This window comes from Melanaphis sacchari, unplaced genomic scaffold (genome assembly GCF_002803265.2).
Source record: "Melanaphis sacchari strain LSU unplaced genomic scaffold, SCAv2.0 Contig9_pilon_pilon, whole genome shotgun sequence".
NCBI lineage: Eukaryota > Metazoa > Arthropoda > Insecta > Hemiptera > Aphididae > Melanaphis > Melanaphis sacchari.
The window spans coordinates 168,219-191,365 of record NW_020271711.1 but is presented as its reverse complement, the minus strand read 5'-3'; the positions used below and the strand labels follow the sequence as shown (position 1 = coordinate 191,365).

The window sequence follows — 23,147 nt, the reverse complement described above, 5'->3', positions numbered from 1 at the left end:
CACAAATTATTGTTACACAATATTTATTATATTAAGTGTTTTAATTTTGAATTATGATTTAGTTACTTTTGATTTAAGATATATTTTACGGTTATCGTACTTAACTTTGTATGCAATTTCATAAAATTAATGTTGACACCAAAATATACATTGTTTTTTTTTTTTGTATAATAGTTGCGTTATAAAATGTTAAAAGTTCATACATTTAATTATATACGAGTAGATAAAGTATATAATATAAATGTTAATTAAAACATACATTATATATATATTTATAAGAGAAAGAGAATTGTTTTCATAAGTCATAACTAAAGCTCAGTTAATTTATTCATATGATATTAGGAGTTGGGGTGGTGCTTTAATATACATCTTAATTCGTTTGAAATTACTATAAATTTTGTAGTTAATATGTTATTTAAAAACATTATAAGATGGGCTACGTGCTACATATATTGCCAAATATGTTTTTCTTGATAATCAAAGATTTAAATTTAAACATGACTATTGTATAAGAGCGAAACAAACACATATGTATTTAACTCTTACGTAGAACAGAATTTGGCAAAATATATCCCATTGATACTGGAATTAAGTAGCAACGGGATTAAATATACAAGTAGATGTTAATTGATTTAAAATATTTAGATTTTATAAAAAAGTCATAGATAAAAAAATAAGTTATTAGCTTGGATAATATTATAGTTTTACTCCAATTGTATTACACTTTTATTCTATAACTATAAAATATTTGGAAATTGTATGATTGCATATAAATAAGTTTAACATTACTGAATCAAGTGCAATCGATTTAAATATTTAATGTTAAGTGTAAATAGGTTATTATAAGAACCCTTGTCTACACAAGTCTAGCTAGCGAAGACAATCATTTATGTATCAATGCTATATTTTTAAAGTTTATTTAATTTGTATAACTTATATATTTTTTTTTTTTTGTTGAAAAAGATAGAAAATATAAAAAAATAATAATATTTTTAATTTATAAAAATGAGAGCAAACGAATGTTATGGGTACATTGCAATAAAAATCATGCAAAATCGTGTATCTATTTAATTTTATGTATTTAAAATCTACACGATTTCAAGAATTTGAGGAAATATTTTCTACCAAACAAAACACTAAGATTGGTTATTTAACGATTATAGATAAATTCATCGGATTTTGGGTATTTTGAGATTTTAAGTTATATTTTGGATGTTTTCATATATCATGAACCTTAATTGATTTTAAAATTATAAAATATAAGTATATAGTATTATTGCACTTTAAAACTACAATTTATTATGAGCAAGGTTAGTCTACATTTTAAACTATTGTGTATAATTTACGTAGAATATTGTATACCAGTAATTTATTGGACGTAAGAATTTTGAATTCCAAAAAGATATTTTCTTTTGTTTTTAGTTGTGCATTTAAATAAAATACTGGCTATAGATTTTAAAAGCAAATTCATAGAAAATAACAATAATTTTCTAAGAATTTATACTTATTGTTTGGTAAGTAAATAAAATTCATAGAAGTAAAATAAACTTCTTGTGAATTATTTTTGTGAATTTGAGGAATGTACTCGTACATTTATTTTTTGAATCATAACGTAATAAATCATAATGTATAACTTCTTAGTAATCATATTGTTATTGGAATTTAAGTACGTATACATTTAATAAATAAATAACATTTTTAATTGTATTTTCTGGCTAGGTACATATTTATATATATATATATATATAATACATTTTTATTTGAATTCCTTATTACCATACAAGATAGAATGTTTCTTACGAAAATATTATTTTAAACTAGAAGAAATTATTACGGTATTTAGTATAACGTTTAAACATTATATGCACATAATATATCCGGTTAATATTCATGAAGCCCAATAAATATATCAATGTCTAATTTAAGTAATACTTAAACGTATTGCTTAAGTTTATACAAAACTATATGCAAATGTCTAAGCTAATTTTATGTCGCAGCTATAAAATTTGTAAAGTGGTGGGAAAAGTAGAAACTTTATTTTGATGATATTATAAAAAAAAAAAAAAAACATAAATACGACAAACAACTATTTAAAATAAATGTTCAAATAACATTTATTATTATCCCCCGGATGTATTTTCACATAGCATTTTTTTTTATCGTAATCTATTATTATTATTAATAAAACAGTTGATTTGTTGGCATTTAATATCTATATTTAAATGTATCCATCCTACATATATTATTACCTACTTGCATTGTTCATCGCAGTTTTTTCATAACACCTGTTTATCGAGATTCGGAGCAGAACAATGGAGATAAAATACTTTAAACAAATCTTTATGATATAATTTAATTTTGAAACCACGGACGGCAATAAAGATAATCATCGATAATTTTTACAAATATCATTAATAATATACCTATAAAGTAAAACAATTTTTAGCATGATAAATAGACCGACGTCGTATTATTTATTTTATTTTGATAGTATTAAATATTTCTTTGCTGTAAGTACTAGATGGAATGTATAGATATTAACTATAAATTATTCAAAATACAAACTAATATATTTCAGTTTTTATTTAGATCGAGGCAATATGATTGCAAATAAAATATTAATTTTATTATATTACAATATATTGTGTACAAGGTATAAGTCATTATATTTTAACGTCTGTTGTTTATTATAATACTGCCTGCTATAAATTGGCATTCAATAAATAATAATTTATAGTAAATAGAACAAATTATTATCAACTGAACAAATGGTAATAAATTTTAATTGTATCATGAAAAATAATAGTTCAACCCCGGTAAAAATAATGCGAAATATTTTATAATTTTATTCTTAAAATAAACAATCGATATTAAATTTTTTGAATATATGTGATAAGTGATTATTGATTACCTAACTAAAACAATAGCTTCTAGGGATATATTAATTATCATGTTAATATATTTGGTTTACGTGTTAGTAATAACTAATAACTAATAAACTATCGCATAAAAACATAAAAACATGTGTGATTATTACTGTTTCGTAATGTTCTTTGAGTTAACTGCAGTCAGTGCAGTACATCCACAACTCATCACAAGATTAAGTTATGGTATAGTATATAGCTGAGTATAGGTTACCAAGATTTATAAGAAGATTTATACTCGAGAAACTAGTTAAAATGTGTATATCCATTACATATTTATAAGTATTATATATATATATATATAGTTGTTAACTGAAGTTTATTGTTTTAAATATGTTCACCATTTTATACAGGAATCGTGTTTTGCTTCAAGTAGGAAGTTTATATAATATTAAAAAATACAATGAATTAATGATATATAATATATATACATATACATAAATTAATGTTCATAAATATCACATTTAATTTACGTGTTTCTAAAATACATTAATATTAACTGATGTGTAATATGTACCTCTATGATTGCATCAGTAAAAATCTAATAAAAAAATTGAATAATTCGAAACGTGATGAATGTTTAATGATCGCCAACCAAAGTTCTCAAAATTAAGTTTATAACTGAGCAAGCACCTATACACGTAGCCATGATCTCGTTATATACATTTTTATAATTATATTTCATTATGTAAAATAGAAATAATTAATAAAATGTGTAATCATTTTTAATAATTAATTCAAATTCTTGAGTTAATATTTACTTAACATTAAACTAAAACACTCCCAATGTTAATTAATGTTTTAATATGTTTAAAAGTAAAGAATTAGTATTATATTATATACAACTGTATAATATTGTTTTAATTAAGCAGTTAAAAACAAATATCTTAATTACTGCATTGTTTTAATTTAGAATTTTAATAAATTTAAATACCATGCACGCTGTGTTAAAAAGCATTATTCAAATTGTACTTATCGGGTATTTAAAATATATGTTCGAAAAATTATTTAGTTTTATAATCGATTTCAAGCATTAGCGAGAATAAATATTATCTGAACACAGAAATATTATTTACCAAAAACAATGAAGTGTAGACAAACATTTAAAAAATACCTTTTTGAGGAAGTATGAGAATTCTTGTTGCGTCCAATTTCTGGTTTATTGACACTGAAAAGGCATACGGGCCACACAGAGAGTTGTCCGGGCATATTAAATTTTCTACACATAAAATAAAGAATTAGTTTGAAAAAGTTAAATGGTAACTTCCTATTCAATTGTTTTTTAAAAGTTAATATTTTGGAATATTAATTACGAATTTAGTGGTATTTTACTATAGATTGTATTGGACGATTCTAATTATAACACAGATTCATAAACATTATATAGTTTCAATGTCAGAATTGGATATATTTAATAACAAAAAATGTATAAGTTATAGATATGCCTACTTCAAAATTTTTTTCAAATACTGTTTGACCATGGTTTGTATTTGAAATTTTTACAATGAATATTTATACATTTTTGCATTTCCCAAATTAGTAACTCATTCCAAACGTATACCTATATTGAATAAAAAAAAATTGAGTTAGTAAATTACTTATTTTGACTAAAATCAAAAGAAACAAGAGGGGTTTTAAATCATTTCTTTATATCTTGGATCATCTCAATAGTCATTCGTATTCATAATTGGATAGTATTATATACCAGTTCAAGGTCTGATAGCAAGCTCATGAAATCATATTTCTCATTATTGTCTAGAATTTATACTGGTGTGATCATCGGTATATATTTGAATGGATTTTATAATACATTTTAACAGTTATTAGTTATTAATAATACTGTAGTTACCAACAACATTAATTAGCAATACATTTATCAGTTGTGCGTACATAGATGTTTCAGCGAAAAATATTATTGTATTTAGTATTTACAAATATATTTACATCTTATTTTATTTATTGAATGAAAGTAAATTAAAATTAATGATGTTAATATTCAATTACTATTATGGTGAAATAATTAATCAATAAGCTCTTTTTTTTTCAACACAGAATCACATTATATCATATAAATTATAATTTTATGTGCTTATAATAATAGATAATGAGGTTAAAATAATCGTTTAGTGAAAATAGAATGTTACACGTTTAAGAATGTACCCAAGACTACACTAAACACAAGTTTTAGCACCTAAAATGTATAAAACACAACATTTTAGAGTTAGATAGGTAGGGGGTAAACATTTTTTGTATATTATATTTTATAATTAAATATTATACTAGGCCATATTGGTTATTAATTATTTTAACGTTTGTACAAACAGCTGCAGTATTTAAATTTATTATATTAGTAAATTATTAACTGGAAATGTCACTTAGTTGATATTTGTAAGTATTAAATGATGTTTAAATTTCAATAACCTATATTATGCTGAGAAAATACTACTAACAACTATGAAATATTTTTGAAGAAACCTTAGTAATAAATATATTTAAACAAATTATAATTTTTTATTGTTTTGAAATCCACAATAAATTATAAATTGTTATCTTTTTCCAAAAAAAAAAGAAGCATTAAGACCAAAGAAGATCTTGTTTTTTCGATGTGTTAGTAATAGTTATAACTTATAATAAAATTTAAATGCACGATATATTTAACTGCAGTTTACTATTCATTCGTATATTTTTATGTACAACAGTCAACAACTCGTAACAATAAAATTTAAACATATATAGGTATTTTAATCGAACCTAAATAGGTGAAGGAAATGAAGCACTTATTAAAGTTATGTACCTATTGGAATTTATAAGATTAGTCGAATCGTGAAAAGTTTAAAGTTGAACCAGTAAGATTAAATCATAAGTTTAATTACATATTATATTTTATATACAAATATTTATTATAACAATTTTATTTTCAAGATCCCTAAAATGTTTAGAGTAAAAATATACGTAAATATAATTATAGTTTCAAATAACGTAAGTCCTATGTTAAATACATATTGTGATCAAAAATAAATCCGTGAAAATTTCTTACATATGAGTATTGCATGATATGAAGTCTTATTTTATGATAGTTGTTTAAATATAATATTATATAAATAAATATATATTAATTCCATATTCCCATGATACATATTGCTCATAGAACAATAAATTATTATGTGTGAATAATATTATACTAATTAAACTATTTCAAATACAGAAGGACGTAGGTACAATTAATTATGCTGTACCAAAAGTTTTTATCATACAAAACATAATATACCTTCGTAACAATGTACAAAAACATAATAAATTAATTAAACGTGTAGTGATCTGAACCTTGGAAATTTTATTTGATATTTTATAATTTAATCTAACCACGATAACCAAGTTAGCGAATCACGTAATACAAATTTTAAAAAAGATTTAGCTAGAATTAAATACGTAAATATTAATTATACATTGTACTAATAAAATATTATGCTAAATAAACTAAATAAATATAAAATTTTAAAGCGTTTGTATACATACCAATGTAATACTTTTTCTTGCGTCTATATTTAAAAATAAAATCACGAATGTATTTAATTAATTATAAAAAATATTATGTTCATAAAGTTTACGTATTTTACATTAGTATTATCTACCTACTTGATAAAATAAAATATGTATGAATAAATTATAATTTTAATTGTGATAAATCTAGAAAGTTATATTCTATAAAGTAAATAGGTACCTACATGGAAGAATAGTATTTTTAACTGTGATAGTTGGTTTAAATAGTATGATATTTCTTAATCGTAATGCATTTTAAATGGTTTTATGTAATATTTTAATTAATATTTTTGATTATCTGTTAGACGATTTAAATCAATTATATTTCAAATGAAATTCAATAATAATTCCAAATTTATTTTTAAATAATATTACTGTACAAGTATAAAATATACATTGCTTGATTTATGTTCTCGTAAATGTATTTATTTCGTAGAATGTGAAACCAAATTATGTTCAAATATATTTACAGAGTACATTTGTACTTAACTTAATATTATAATACTGGTTTGGGTAAACTTATTATGCATAATTATTTGAATAAGAATTTATGACAACACGACAAAATACAGTGACAGAAAAAAAATCGAGTAGGTACCATTTAAACTTTAAAGATATATAAATCTTACCGTTTGACAGTTAACAATGTTCAGATTATATCTATGAAATATTATGTGGTTACTTTAACAAATTAACTATATTCTATAAAAATAACAATTGAAGTAGAGATGCAAAAAAGATAAACGAAATTTAATACAATTAATAATAAAATAAAATACAGTTTTACTTAAGATTTTTTAAAAATCGTCTCGTTGATTTTTCAAACATGTTTTTAAATTTAACAAATTTATAAAACAGTTTGAAAGCAAAATTGTTGAAAATAAATTAATGTAAAATTAAATTTTAACTAATTTAAAATCTATGAACTATGAGTATAGTCATCTCATTAATTTTATCGTGATATTATACATTATGTATTGTACTGCACATTTATATTGTACCTATGCTACGTTTACCACAATAACATTGTGAGATTGTGAGTGAAATATTAATATCTCAATAATCAACTATTTATAATCCGGAAAACTATGACAACAATCGATATGGTATACGTTAAATTAGTATTCAAAGTACCTAATGCTATATTTTGTAAGGTATGACAAGGTTAAAGTATTTCTAAAATGACATCGTCATTATTATTTACTTCCATCATCAAATTATAAAATAATTATTATATCCATAATATAGTTAGCGTATAGTGATTACAATTGTTTTAAAAAAACTATTTATTATAAAATATTTATATAAAGAAAGATCTTGTAAAAATTAACATTTTGTACTTAATGAATATTGAATTATATTTTACATTAGTATAAAACTCAAAAAATGTATATATTAGTTAAAAATGAATTGAAAAGTATAATTAATCATGCTAGAATGTAATAGATGTAACGAGTTCGTTATTAAATCGAATCATTATAGGTATATTTAAATGGTACCTATAAAGGTATACATTTTTTTATTGCATATTTTCTATGTATAAACAAGTGGTGTTCGTCGTGTGCGTGTTGGGTTGGTTATTGACAAAAATTCGTTAATTGCTGAATGAAAACATGCGTAAATAAGTGGGTACACCAAGTTAAAAGATTTCATTATAAATTCTCAATTTAAGTATCTATTGATTCCATTTAGAATTGGAACTTATTAAATAATTATTACTATTTACTATTACTACTTATATGAATATATAATATTTACAAGCTTGTAGAAATATTGGAAATTGATTCATTATAAAAATTTACTAGATACTAGAGATACATATTTATTAATTATAATAAGGTATTCTATATCGAATCCTTCATTAAGAATGCTTTATAACTTTATTTATTATTTAAAATTAGAGTTTACATTTTGACTAACAACAATTTGTTGTAATAGTTGCTGGGAAAATAAATAATATAAAATTTCAATAAATTATAAATTTTTACAGATATTCTTGGTATATAATTATTTATTATTCCAGTATACGATCTGATAATTTATAATACAGCCATTGATCAAAATACATAGTCTTAGTAATTGGCTAATGGTAATTTTATTTAAAATAATTTTTATATAATGATAATATTCAAATTTTATAATAAAATGAATAAAATTCCAATTAGGTATTTAAACATGACGACATGGTATAATAAGTATAGGAAAAGTATTAAACATAGGTAGTTAAACCTGTAATTAATGTTCAGTTTAATTTTGTTTACATGAAATGTATCTTTTGATAGTAAAATTTTTTAGAAATAAGCTACTACAATCAAAAAGTACCATATAGAACCATAATAAAAAAAGCATAATTTACCGAAATAGTATCAACTTCAAATTATAACCAATATTAATTTTACCTTATTATTAAAAATAGTTTATCACATTAATAAAAGCAGAGAACGTATTTATTTTTTCTTTTTTTTTCTTTAGATAACGTTAATTAAAAGTTTTTAACATAATGTATTTGGCTATTGAGGTAAATATTTTTGTTGCGAAATTAAATTAAATTGATATGTTTCTAATGTATGGCAATAGAAACAATTACAAATTACAAATACTTAAGTAATGTGATACGTGTTGATAGTAAACATTTTTTTATTCTATGATATTGAATAGATTTTGCACAAGTACATAATTAAAATAGTAAAATATGGTAAAATGTATATAACTACTCAAGTTGATCACGTTGAACATTATTTTTAGTTTTCATTAAATAACTCAGTGGTTGTTTTAATAGGTAAATAAAACACTACTTGCTTTGATAACTCATAATACTATAATGGTTATTCATATAAACTATAAAATTAATTTAATATCATTGTGATTAAATTCTACGGTTTTTATTAAATGAGTTTGTCCAAAAAATTCTCGTGTACGTACAAGTATGAACTTTTCTCGTAAAGAGGTAGGTACCTATCAACAACCGGATAGAAAAGTAACTTACGATAATAATAGTAAATAAATCGTATATTTTGATAACTGCAACATTTATTTACATGTGTATGTTATCCGATTTAAGCGAATAAAATAATAAATATGCCCAAGTGAACAAGCCATGAATTTTTTTCTGCGGAAAGCTACTAACTACAAATCAAACTGAACCTATATAATGATATTATACATTCGTACTTATAATGTTGGTACACTTAAAAGATATGTATTACACTTGTTGTGGACTATATAAATACTGATCGCGAAAAATTACAACGTCATAGCATAATACTATGTAAGTTTAAGATCGCACGACCGGGGCTCTGCTTTGATCTCCTACCGGTTTGAAAAATAAAAAGAATCATAAATTTACGGTTAACAGTAGGTATTATAGTTTTACATAATATATATTTTATAGTACCTACCTATTATACCCAATTTTATGACGTTCGTTGGAACGTCATAAAATTTAATAAGGGCCAAGAAAAAATTAAAGAAAATAAAAAACGCAAAACTCGTTTTTTGACATACCATCGCATTACGAGCCCCGGCTACTTGTTATCATAATCAATTTCGGACTTTCGTGTAGAGGTAAAGCTTGTATAGGGCCTATCTAATTTTTTCGATCTTTTATGTTAAAACCGTTTGTTTTTATTTTTATTTTTTACGTTTCCGCTTACCATATATGACGTGACGGGGGATGCCTCGAGAACGCGTTGTCGTCGCTGCCGCCGGTTTTCTGCTAAAGGTTCTCTTGTTATCGCGTAGTCTTCTCCGGTGAAACTCTTCCGATTTTTCTGACAGATAAGTCTTATGTTATGCGTTCGAAGTGGTTATCACTTATCAATTGCCGAAGTTTAAGTTACGTTGCTAGGCAGACCGCAATTTGTTCGCTTTGGACCACGATCTAAGTCGAAGTATTTGTACGCCAAAAACCGTGGGTTAGGCACGTCTGGCGGTTTTAACGGTTTGATAATAATAATAATAATAATATAATAGTAATATGATATTATTACGATAACTGTAGTGACGCGATTTTTCACTGTTACCCGGTTAGGTTAGGCCAAACAGTTACCCGGTCCAAACAGCGTAATACTTGCGCGTGACTTGATATTATGTTGTCGATTTTCAACACGATCTCGTGTGATTATAATATTATTATAACAATAATATCAATGATGATAATAATAATATAATAAATAGGTACACACTTACTATCGCGCTCGCGCACACGCACAGACAGCCAGTCGCCCGAACACGTTGCGTACCTGCGGACTACTGACAGCAACTGCACGCGAGTACGCGACGCGCCGTCGACGAAAATAATAATGATAATAATTAAACAAAATAAAAAGTACGCCGAAGCCCTTCTTCTTTTCACCGTTGACGCGCTGCGCGTCGATACGGGCGGACGACGTATGTTATGAACACGTACCTACAACACTTGTATTATATTATTTTGAATAATTATTGTAAACACACGTACGTATTATTACTTATTATTGTTATTATTATTATTATCATCATCATTATTGTCTATAACAATATTAATTAGACCCGTGAAAAGTCAACAGCTGCATGTGTGCGTGCGCCGCGGGTCGTCGCTCCCCATGCATCTGTGACACAATCGTATTTTTGCACAAATTTTGTTGTTTTTTTTTTTCTGTACCCTCTTCGCCCGATGTTCCAACGTCAACAATTAATACACACACATATTATTGGCAAGTGTCGAACATTGGACGCTTTCAGAATAATTATTGTACTGATGGATATATTAAGGGATATTAGGATAGAATTATATAGGTAGGATATCCATTCTGTGTCCATAGTAATAAAAGTAAAAACCAGTGTTCAAGCTTAGCTCGAAACTCGAATATTGTCTATCTATATGATAAATTATGTTATTAATATTTATAATAGCTTACACAATTTTAATACGCCTATAAATACATATTAACTTTTCATAAACAAGTTGTATTATATTATTTGGTTTAACTCTGCTATTTGCTAGTAATCTGTGATATTTGTAATTTTAAAACCCAGTAACCATGTTTATGCGATTATACCTCTATATTGTTTTTTTTTAATTTAGATTTTGAATATATTTTTTCTAAAAGTAATTTAATTATATTAAATAATATCAAATATTAATAAATAATATTTAATATTTTAAATAACTTGATTTTAAAGTAAGTTTAATTTGATTTATTATTGTTCGTTTTGGTTTTAAAGCGTGATGAGTGGAGACTATAATTTTTTATTGTTGTCTGTTGAACTTGTCGAGTGCCAATGTCTTGAATAATTGTACCTATATGGCTGGATCGGCACACAATGATATAGTAAAACATGATTGTTGCAATGGTTGTGACAGTCAATTGGTATTATGTTAGTTGTTAGTATATTATATCATAACAGCATTAGCTCCAAAGTTTATTTGTGTACATATTTTAATATTTTACGTTTATTACCACTGATTGGAGTAGCTTAATAGGCAATAGCTGTAAAATTAGTCTGAATTACTGTAACAGATTAGTTAAATAATAAATGTATTATAATAATTATTCAAATAATTTTATAATGCCTAAAAATAGTATTAAAAATATTATTTATTTATTTAAGCAATTCAACCACTTATTAAAATAACAATATTGTAAAATAAACATAGTAAATACAAAGTACTTTCATCATATACCAAGTACGTAATCTAAACAACTATATAATTTTGATCATTATATTATGTATATTAATACTGCAGTAATATAGTAGCTGTTATTCTTAATATATTATAATGGAATATAAGTATAATATTTAAGTAATTTATTTCTCCGTGATACCGTCTAGCTTTAAGTCTATAACCATTCGTGGTATCGGGTTCCAATAATATTATTAGTTGTGTTTACAAATGTATGTTTTGATCTTTTCTACATGCCTATTATTATAATACCGGTTTTAAACTTTTTAAACGATTCTCATTACACACAGACATCATTAGATGTCTTCACAAAACTGTGAAAATTGAATTATATAAAAACTCGGAGATTGTGCTTCTGCATGTTTGTAATTATTTTACCGTCTCACATCAAATTGCCTTCCAGCAATGCTACATTTACTATTTTACTAGTGAAGTAAAAGATTAATGTGTAACCTCCTCCTTCCTCTTACTTTTATAATATTTAAACTTATTTTATAATACATTTTTTTTTTTGTTAAGTTTTGTATTTTAGATTCTAAGTCGATTGATGAATATATAGATACTTATTATTTGTTTTATAAATTTATATCTATAATGTGTGTTTTTTTTAAAAATATTTTTTTAGTCATCATGCTTTAGAGCCGAAAAATGTTCCTATGCTGATTTAAATCTTTAACTTTTTATTATGTTGATACATTTTTATTATTATTTGCTTTTTTTTTTTGTTCTGTCAAATATTTATAAATTACATTTACTACATTTTGATATAGGTAATTCAATACGATAATTTTAAAATTATTTTATAATTAAAAATCCATGAAATTTATTGTTGTAATACCTAAAGTTTAAAAAAATTAATAAATACAAGATTTTTTTTCCTGAAAATTAAAAGGGATAAAGTTGTAGGAACCTGAAACTTTTCACTGCTATGAACTTCATTATTTATTTTAGAAAACCGCCATTTTTAAAATGTTAAGTTTAATTTTAAGCTTTAATATGACAAATCTATTCATACGATCATTTTACGGTACCTATGTTGGTAGTATTGACTCATATGTTATTATTTTAATAACAGCTAGTACTATATTACATAAAAAAAAATATTATAATAATTATTTTATATTTTACATGATATATTTTTTCAAAAAAAAAAAAAAAAATAGATTAATCCACTATGACAAAAGGAATACTTTGAAAATTATACCATGTACCTATAGAAAATGCTTATATAAACATTTAGAAAATAAATTATATTCCACTTTTAAAACCTCCCCATTGCCTTTAAATTATCAACTAGATTCACTTTCCTACCGTAATATATTTAAAGATATTGTTTGAATTTATTTAAAATTGTACATTTTTTACACTGAAAAAGTAGTCAAACATTGTAAAATAATTTTTATATAGATAAGCTATTGTCAAAAAACCCGCGACGAACCTCCATGCTGTGCTCTCTGCCAAGAAAGCCATCCTGCCAACTATAAAGGCTGCTCAGTGTATAAAGAGCTCCAGTACCGTAAGAAACCCAGCTCAAATAACAACAAATTTATTTTTGATAACAAACACCCTAGTCTTAAGTCTAACCTTGTAAAAGATAGTCATCCATCAGAACACATTAACTCAGTCCCTCCTACAGCTCCTCCCCTTACTTATGCCAAGGTAACCTCTAATCAATTCTCACGCTCCAATTCCACTCCAACAACTCAAGATAACTCACCATCTGCAGAAACAAATCTATCTCATCTAATGTCAAGTTTCTTAAACGATTTCAAAACTCTAATAAATCCGTTAATTTCACTACTCACCACAGTAATTTCCAGTCTGCTCGATAAATCTAAATGACTTCTTCAGCCACAAATAACTCACTCTTAATTTTACAGTTTAATGCAAACGGCCTCAAAAACCATTCAAACGAACTCCAAACTGTTCTCCACAATAGGCGAATAGACATAGCAATTATAACTGAAACTCATTTTACTAAATACTCATACATTTTCATCCCTGGATATAAACTAATAAAAACCAATCACCCTGACAACACTGCACATGGTGGAGTCGCCATTTTAATCAAAACCTCCTTATATTATCAGCTTCTTCCTAATTATAGTTATGATCATATCCAATCTTGCTCAATATTAATTAAATTGAACAAAATCCCAATCACTATCGGTGCATTCTACTCCCCCCCTCGACACAAAATAACTAGAGCAATACTTAATGATTATTTTAACACAATTAAAACTAATTTTATTATCGGTGGCGATTACAACGCAAAACATCAGAGCTGGGGTTGCCGCGTCAACAACCCTCGTGGTATTGTACTTTACAACCTTACAAACGAAAGGCACATCAATGTTCTTGCCCCCCCGGGTCCTACATATTGGCCAACCGCGCCAAATAAGAACCCTGACATCCTAGACATTTTTGCTGCCAAAATTCCCAGCAACTTACATTGTTCCACTGTCAATATCCTTGATCTAAACTCCGACCACTCTTCAGTCCTACTCACTATCTCAGCCACTCCGCTAACACGTACTGATCCACCTAAACTGTTCACCAACCAAACTGATCATAAAAAATTCCATGACATAATTGAAGGAAAAATCGATCTAAAAACTAAATTAAAGACAACCTCAGATATTGACGAAGCTGTCAACAATTTAACAACACTCATACAACAGGCCGCGTGGACTTCCACAAAACCTGATAAAACCATTAGCTCAATCAAAAATAACTCAAATTCTAATTACTTCTTACTTCCGGAAGAAATTAGAAGTTTAATTACTGAAAAACGTAGGGCAAGAGCAACTTATCAACTCTCCCGTCTTCCATCACATAAATCCGTCTACAACAAACTTGCGAATTCCCTGAAAAAAATCCTTGCTAAACATAAAGCCAATAGCCTTGAAAAAAAACTACATCAACTCTCAGCTGCAAATGGTAGCCTCTGGAACGAAACCAAACAACTTCTAAAATTTAAATCCATCTCAACCCCCCTAAAAAAATCCGACAACACCCTAGCTATTACTGACTCAGAAAAATCAATCTTGTTTCAATCACACTTATCAAATATCTTCCAACCTCACGCTAATATATACGACCAACAACATCTAGACAATGTTAAAAAATACCTCGACTCTCCATTACCCTATGGGCCTCCAACTAAATTTGTCACCCCAAACGAAGTGAAAAACACTATTCTGAAATACCCAAACAAAAAATCACCCGGCTTCGATCTTATAACCGCCGAAGTTACAAAATGCTTACCAACAAAAGCCATAGTCTTCTTAACATACATAATAAATGCAATTCTACGATTATCATATTTTCCTTCCTTATGGAAATTTTCTCAAATTGTAATGTTTGCCAAACCTAACAAACCTCCAGACTCACCGGACTCTTACAGACCTATAAGTCTCTTACCTTTTTTTTCTAAAATTTGCGAAAGACTAATTCTGCAAAGAATGTTTTTCCACATCAATAACAACAATATTCTTCCCCCATCACAATTCGGCTTTAGAGCCAAGCACAGCACAATCCATCAAGTGCATAGAGTAGTAGACGCCATCTCAACTTCACTTGAACGGAAGCAATATTGTTCCTGTGTCTTTCTCGACATTTCTCAGGCGTTCGACCGCGTCTGGCATGACGGTCTCCTCTTTAAACTGAGAAACTGCCTCCCATCACCTCTATTTCTGCTAATTAAATCTTACCTAACAGATAGATACTTTCAAACTCGCGTTGGCTCATCCATCTCAGAAATGTCTCTAGTCCAAGCAGGAGTACCTCAAGGCGGTATCCTATCTCCCCTTCTATTCAACATATATGCCTCAGACCAGCCTATAACACAAGACACCCTGGTAGCTGATTTCGCAGACGATAAAGCGATAATAGCAGTTCATGAAAATCATTTAATTGCTTCAACCAATCTCCAAATTCACCTAGACCTTATTTCGCAATGGTACTCAAGATGGCGAATAAAACTAAACCACAACAAGTCGGTACATACGACTTTTACGCTAAAACACGGAATTTGCCCACCTGTATCTGTAGACAACATTCCTATTCCGTCGTCTGACACCGTCAAATACCTAGGCCTGACCCTTGACAAAAGGCTAACTTGGAAACAACACATAAGGTCCAAACGACTAACTTTAAACTCTCGTTCTCGCTCCCTCAAACACCTCTTATCAAAAAATAAATTCACTAAACTTGAAACTAAACTTCTCATCTACAAGTCATTATTAAAACCCATCTGGACTTATGGTCTACAGTTATGGGGATCAGCCAAAAAAACTAATATAAACAAAATCCAGACCTTCCAGAACATCACCCTACGCAGAATAGCAAATGCCCCACCGTATGTATCCAATCTAACCCTCCATAATGACATGCGCATGAAAACAGTCGAAGAAGAATCGGTAATTTATTACAAGCGTTTCTTTTCACACCTAGCCAACCACAAAAATCCACTAATTAGGAATCTAAATACTCTAACTTTGCCTGAAACACCTCGCCGTCGCCTGAAAAGGAGATGGTGCAGGGACCTCCTAACCTTATAACCTCCAACGAACTATTCCTCGTTATTCATCTCATTCTTATTCCCCACAAAGTCACAGATTAACATAATACATGCTCATGCCAAGTGTTGCTAATGGGTGACTTCTTACCCCCGTATTATCCAGTGTTTTATTTCTCTCTGCAAATACGCTTATTGTGCTTTTAGTATAGATTGTGTAACTTCTTATAAAAATAAAAAAAAAAAAAATATAAAGATAAGCTATTAAGTTGTTATTAAGTTTTAATTTGATTGACTGAATAGTAAAATGTTTTTCACCATTGTTACGTATTTTAATACTATATTATTTTGTATTTTTGTCATAACTACTAACACTATTTCAATTTAAAATACGAGTACCTATCTTTTTAGTTCTATAGATTTAATAATGACTTCTCTATATTTAATTTAGGATATTTACAAAATGTTAAAGATTATGATGTATAAATTGGAGGTTTTAGGATTTATTTATCGTAAATTTTAATCTCTAATTATTATCGTATTAATAATATTTTTATTGTATACCTAATTAATAATACCTATATATTTATGACTCATGTTTAGAAATTTAAGTTATTTTACAACATAAATATGAAGAACTATTATATCTCAAAACTTGAAACCCTAATAGGTTATAAGTTGTCTATATGTGTTGTAGGTTTGAAAATACCTTACCCTAAAATTGTTTAAAGTTTTTTAATAATATTTAAAATTGAAAACATTTATTCATAAAAATATAACAGAGAAATAGTCCTTTACAGTTACATTGATACTAAATGATTATATTGCAATTCTGAGCTACAGGGTTTAGCCATAAATTAAAAATTTAATTTTTCATTTTGATGGCAAATGGGCGTTTTATAGACTTTAAAATAATCGTTTAAATTAATAAAGGTAACTTAATGAATTATGGCGTGAAAAATTATAAAAATAAAAGTTGTATAATGACCAGTGGGTATATGCAATAACGTCATTATTTATTATACAGCTGAATGATGGTGCACCCACGACATGTTGGTGTCTGGTGATATTGACCAAAACAATTAATATGTTCATTAAAATTGGGAAAATATGTTATTATTTATTAGTTTTTATTTATAAGTATAAATTGTTAATTAACTAGATACTAAATTTTAGTTTAAAAAGTATAAAAAGCAGAGACCGGAGCAATATATTAATATAGTTATGATTTTTACTAATTAAACTGTTAAATATATAACTTGGTTGACAGGCCACTTCTGATGTCAGTATTGCATTTCACGTTGATATATAAAAAGATTTAAATTAATGTACATTTTTTACAAGTGACTTTAAATAGAAATATATTGATTGCTTTAAATTACTCATACGAATCAATTTAAATGTATCTACTTACTCGATTTAATCGTAGGTTTTAATTTTATGTTACGCCTTACACTAGACTTTTCTTTCATATAGTACCCAATTAATCGTGTAACAAATTATTGCTCTACATTTATTTTAAGTATTAGTTTGATTTATTCTTTGATGAAATTATATCAAAACGTGTTGTTCTAAATAATTATTAATTGTGTATTATACATCATGTAATATTTTCCCTGTGGGTGTTGGTGTATACGGAATAAAATAAACGAATAATAAATTATATAATATTTACCTAGATAATGTATATTTCGCATATGTAATGAATACTATAACAAGTAAAACTTAATTAATATGTTAAGTAAAAAAAATAAATATTTTTGTACCTATCTGATGTTTTTTAAATTTAAAAATTAAATCTTTTCAAGGGATTACGATTAACATCTGGCATACCTTATGTTATTCCATCTATGTAATTAGGCTATTAACCTCGAAATTATAATATAGGTACCTATTGTTTTAACACCTTAGCAATTTAAATCCAATTAATAAAATATTATAATAGTAGATAATAGGTATACCTACATAAATAAACATTATACATCTTGTAATATGTACCTAATGCAGTCCTAGTTTTTTTCCGTTTTTGAGAAAAAGTTGTTGTTGTTCGATTAATATAATATGATAATATGGTATCAATACAGTATCAATATAATATATTTAATTAAAATGTAATTATTCAGAAATACTTTATCGAAGGACATATATCTAAAATGATGATTAGTATGAATAGTATGTAAGTATGTCCTGGTATATCAGCAGATTAAAAGATTAAGAGTACATCATAATATATTTTCGTCTTTCTTGAGCATAACAAAGATAATTTAACTTAAAGAATAATCCATTTTATTTTATTATTTTCAATATTTTATTTATAGTAAAATTTAATGATAAAATAATTATCTTTAGGCTCTAAATTAAAATTTACAAAAAAAATTAAAATTTTTTAAATTATTCATACCTCATTTTAAAATTAAAATATAAAAAAATATACGTTGTGCACTAAACGATATTCTTAACTTTAAATGTGATATAATAATAGATGAATTCACTTAAAAAATAAATAATAGAATTAAATGGATTATTCTGAAAGTAAAATATTACTACATTTGTTAAACAAGGGTAACACACCCTAGTATTAAGTCCTCCTAAGAGTTGACTATATAGAATTTATTAATTGTACTGTTATACCAATAGTCAGTATTTATTAATGAATAATTAAAGAAGGTATTTTTAATTTAAAGATTTAAGACAAATTTTTACGTTTTGTCGATTTAATTGACTTAACACTTCGTATACATATTTAGATCGCCTTATACGTGATCATAAAATATTCAAATGATTAATAGCATATTATCACTTATAAATTTATTCACCACATCTATATAAAATGCGTTATACGTGTTTGTTTTAAACAAATTATGTATATTATATAAAAATTATTTATTCATTATGTAACATGTATAATTCATAATAATTGTCTTGGCACTAATAAACACGACATATATATAATATATATATATATAAATTACATGAAATGTGTGAAAAGTATTGAAAACAATTCCTTCATGGGTTGTGTATATTTTCAAGTTTTATACCATAATTTATTCAATTACTATTTTTTTTAGATATACTAATAACTAATTTGCCTATCAGTGACACCGATTACTATGAATAAGTATTTCAGATACAATATCTAATTTAGGAGAATGGTGCCGTTCCGGACAATGGTAATTAGTAGGATGTAGGTATTTAAGTTATAAATATTTGGATACAAGTGCATGCAATTTGTCATGTATTTTAGTGTAACAAATTCATGGTTTACTGGTTTTTCCTATATTATCAGCACCATCATTGGTATCTAATAATATTTAAATAATATATTTAATTCTAATAATTTAAATGGTTCTTTTCTTTATAACATATTATATAACACGTTTCTAATTCTATTTTAATAATTTTAAATTAAAATATTTATCATATCAAAAATGAAAACAATATAACTAATACAATAGTTGCAGAATATACTAATCATTAATCATTTTTGTTATATCCACGTTTGGTATGTTTTTGTAGAGATAGATTTTTATAAGGAGAGAGTCATAAGGGTAAGGGTCATATTTTATTCATGTAATTAACTTATCACCTCAGTGACTCCAAGACAATTTATGCCTTACGTAGATATTATGCGTATTCAATTTTAATATTATGGTTAGTATGAAATATATGTACAATATTCTGTTTTTATATTTTGTACCTATCTAGTTAATAGTAATCTCTATACTAATAATGTCTTATGCAAAACAAATGTAATTAAATACAATCATAAAACCATTATTATTTTATGATATATTATAAAATAAATCAATAAAAATAACCTAAGACTTGAGTGTAATAATTTAAAACTTAGTGTTAAGTTAACTTTATTATTATATACATTTTTATGATTTACCAATTTTTATTGCAAAATATATTAAGTCACAATTAAACATCGTTCAGTTACTTAGAAGTGTAATAGAATGAACGTATATTATCTTAATTGGCAATGGAGACCAATGTGTCTTAATTATTAGCATTATAAATATTTATAACAATCAAAACTTGTTGTATTATGTTTGAATTTTAATGAAACCGCCAATTCTGGTACAGACGTACTTATTGAAGATCCTTTTTTAGATTGGACAGACAAAGATTAAAATGAACATGAGTGAGGATAATATTAATAAAAAAATATGATTATTTAGAAACGATTCCGAATGAAACTTATATTGTTGGAATTAATCCTTAATCTTGTATAAAAAATTTTATTTGTTTTCTTTCCGAATCACACGCAACGTTGCAAATTTTTGTTCAGCAGGGCCAATAATGTGTTGCTAGTTTTAATTTTAAAATTAATTAACCAATTGTTAAGCATAAAGCTAAGATGTACAATGTACATGTATAATATTACAGTTTTTATGCAAGTTATTAGTAAAATATTAAAATTTAAAAATGATCATTATATCGCAGAAATATCGAAATATCGTAAAACAGCTAACGTATAAAATAAATAATTTAAATAACAACAGGTAAGTTTTCTTTTGCCTTAAAACTGATTAATATAAAACTGGTTTTGCTGTGTCTGTATGTCGAATTTGCCACGTTATACAAATTTTGTTCAATAATTTTTACCTTTATTGGCTATATTACCTTAATATTTATATTTTAATATATAAATAATAATAATAATATTGAATCTGTCGAAAAAAATAAAAATGTTTACAAACAAGTTTTGATCAAGCTAACAATGATAATTTATTGTAAACTATACGTAAATTGTTTAAAAATACACACTCGTGTTGCATCGATGTGGTATAAAAAAATAATTGTTGTGCTCTATCTACAGTTAGGTCTAGTGTCTAGTGCTTTATTCGATAAATACAGATATCTGTACTTATCCAATTTAATAGATTAAACACCTACTATCTATCATGCAATTTGAACTGATAATATGGTTGATATGGAACTAATCAAATGGTTAACAGTACTATGAATTATTTTTTAGTAAATAATTAATGGTATATTTTGTTGGTGACTCATCTGTGTGTGAGAGTGCTTTTATTTCGAGTAAGTAAAAATAATGATACTATTATTAAATTATGACTAAATCAGGTTTAGATTATAGAGTGTTTTAACATAAATATATTGAAGCCTAGATAACGTGCGTAAAAAAATATAATAGAATTATATTTTTTCATGGAGAAAATCAAAATCAAATTAATTATTATTACAAAATTGCGGGACAATGAGTGTTGATAATTTAGATATAAAAAGTTGTAGCTGTAAAACTGCAGGTTGTGTCAGTAAAAAATGTGCTTGCCATGTTTATAATACACAGTAAAACTTCCATGTAACGAGTTTCTTGGGGAACAAAAAATATTCGTAGTGCAGAGGAATTCGTTAAATATTTACATAATTACATATTTCATATTCTATATATTGGAATAAAAATATATTACATAATATCATATTTTACAACATACGTATTATTTACTGATCTTAATTTAAAAGAAATAATCAGTGATTTAATTTTCTTATTATTTTTATGATTGTAATTTTATTGTAAAATATTTCGATTTCATTAAAAGCTTTGTCAACTTTTTCATAAACACATTCGTTCATTAGTTTTCTTTTCTGATAGAGAAGATTTGTTGCACTTGCTATATTATTTTTTCACGATTTTTCAGTATGGTTGTACAATAACTTGACAAAATATTATATTTTACAGTAAAATTTTATTTTTTTCAACATTTTTCTAAGCTTCTTAACAAATTTAGGATTTATCGACAATTGATAAACGTTTTGATATTTTTTTGTGCGTATAAAAAAATAATGAAAAAAAAAAATTGAGCGTACGAATACGTTTATGTAAATATTGAAACTACAGCACGCAGAACTATAGTAAAATTAATCGAATTGCTTACCAACGTTTTTTCTTTATCAAATACAATAAAATTGTAGTTATTTTATACAATATTTATTATTCGATAATGACAAAATTTACATAAACAGGTTTGTTTGTTATCGAATAGTTTATTTGTAATTTAGAAACATCAGATTCGTTTTACCAAGATAAATTTACATATGATTACCAATGAAGGTCATACTTTGTAAAAATAATTTATTAAATGAAAGTCTAACTGCATATATTTCCACTACTATCTTTTTTGTTTCAGGGGGAACGCTAGAAATCATTAATTCATTCACAGACAAACAAGTATTTTGTCTTATAATGAAATAATAAAGATAAACAGACGTAATCTGGAGGAGGCTTGGGTGTGTTTAGCAATTGTTATTTTTAAATCAACCCCATATAGTTATTATTTTATAGTAATAAATTAAGTAATAAAATGAGCTATGTATAGTTCAAAGTTACTATAATATTTTTACGGTTATTAAAAATATGAAGTGGGTGCGAAGTTATTTTTTTGTATAAAACATGGTCATTAAATTAACTAAGAAATTGGCCACTCAGAAAGTGAAGTTGAACATCAAAGTTTATTACATATTTTTTTTACCA

At 25.9% G+C, this 23,147-nt stretch overlaps 1 protein-coding gene across 4 annotated transcripts in view; it reads right to left on the bottom strand.

Annotated features, from left to right (window-relative positions):
- The window catches only part of LOC112603246, a 51,728-nt gene extending 40,998 nt beyond the window's left edge, over nucleotides 1-10,730 (bottom strand). Inside the window, exons 1-4 of one of the 4 annotated variants that reach the window (XM_025351741.1) lie at nucleotides 10,118-10,730; nucleotides 6,441-6,463; nucleotides 4,374-4,485; nucleotides 4,039-4,143 (exon numbers count right to left, since the gene is read on the bottom strand). In XM_025351741.1, coding sequence (XP_025207526.1) covers nucleotides 4,039-4,143; nucleotides 4,374-4,405 — 137 coding nt within the window. In that variant the 5' untranslated portion in view covers nucleotides 4,406-4,485; nucleotides 6,441-6,463; nucleotides 10,118-10,730. The remainder of the gene's footprint in view (nucleotides 1-4,038; nucleotides 4,144-4,373; nucleotides 4,486-6,440; nucleotides 6,464-10,117) is intronic. The other 3 variants (XM_025351740.1, XM_025351743.1, XM_025351745.1) reach the window with 3 other exon arrangements.
- Nucleotides 10,731-23,147: the final 12,417 nt, after the last annotated feature.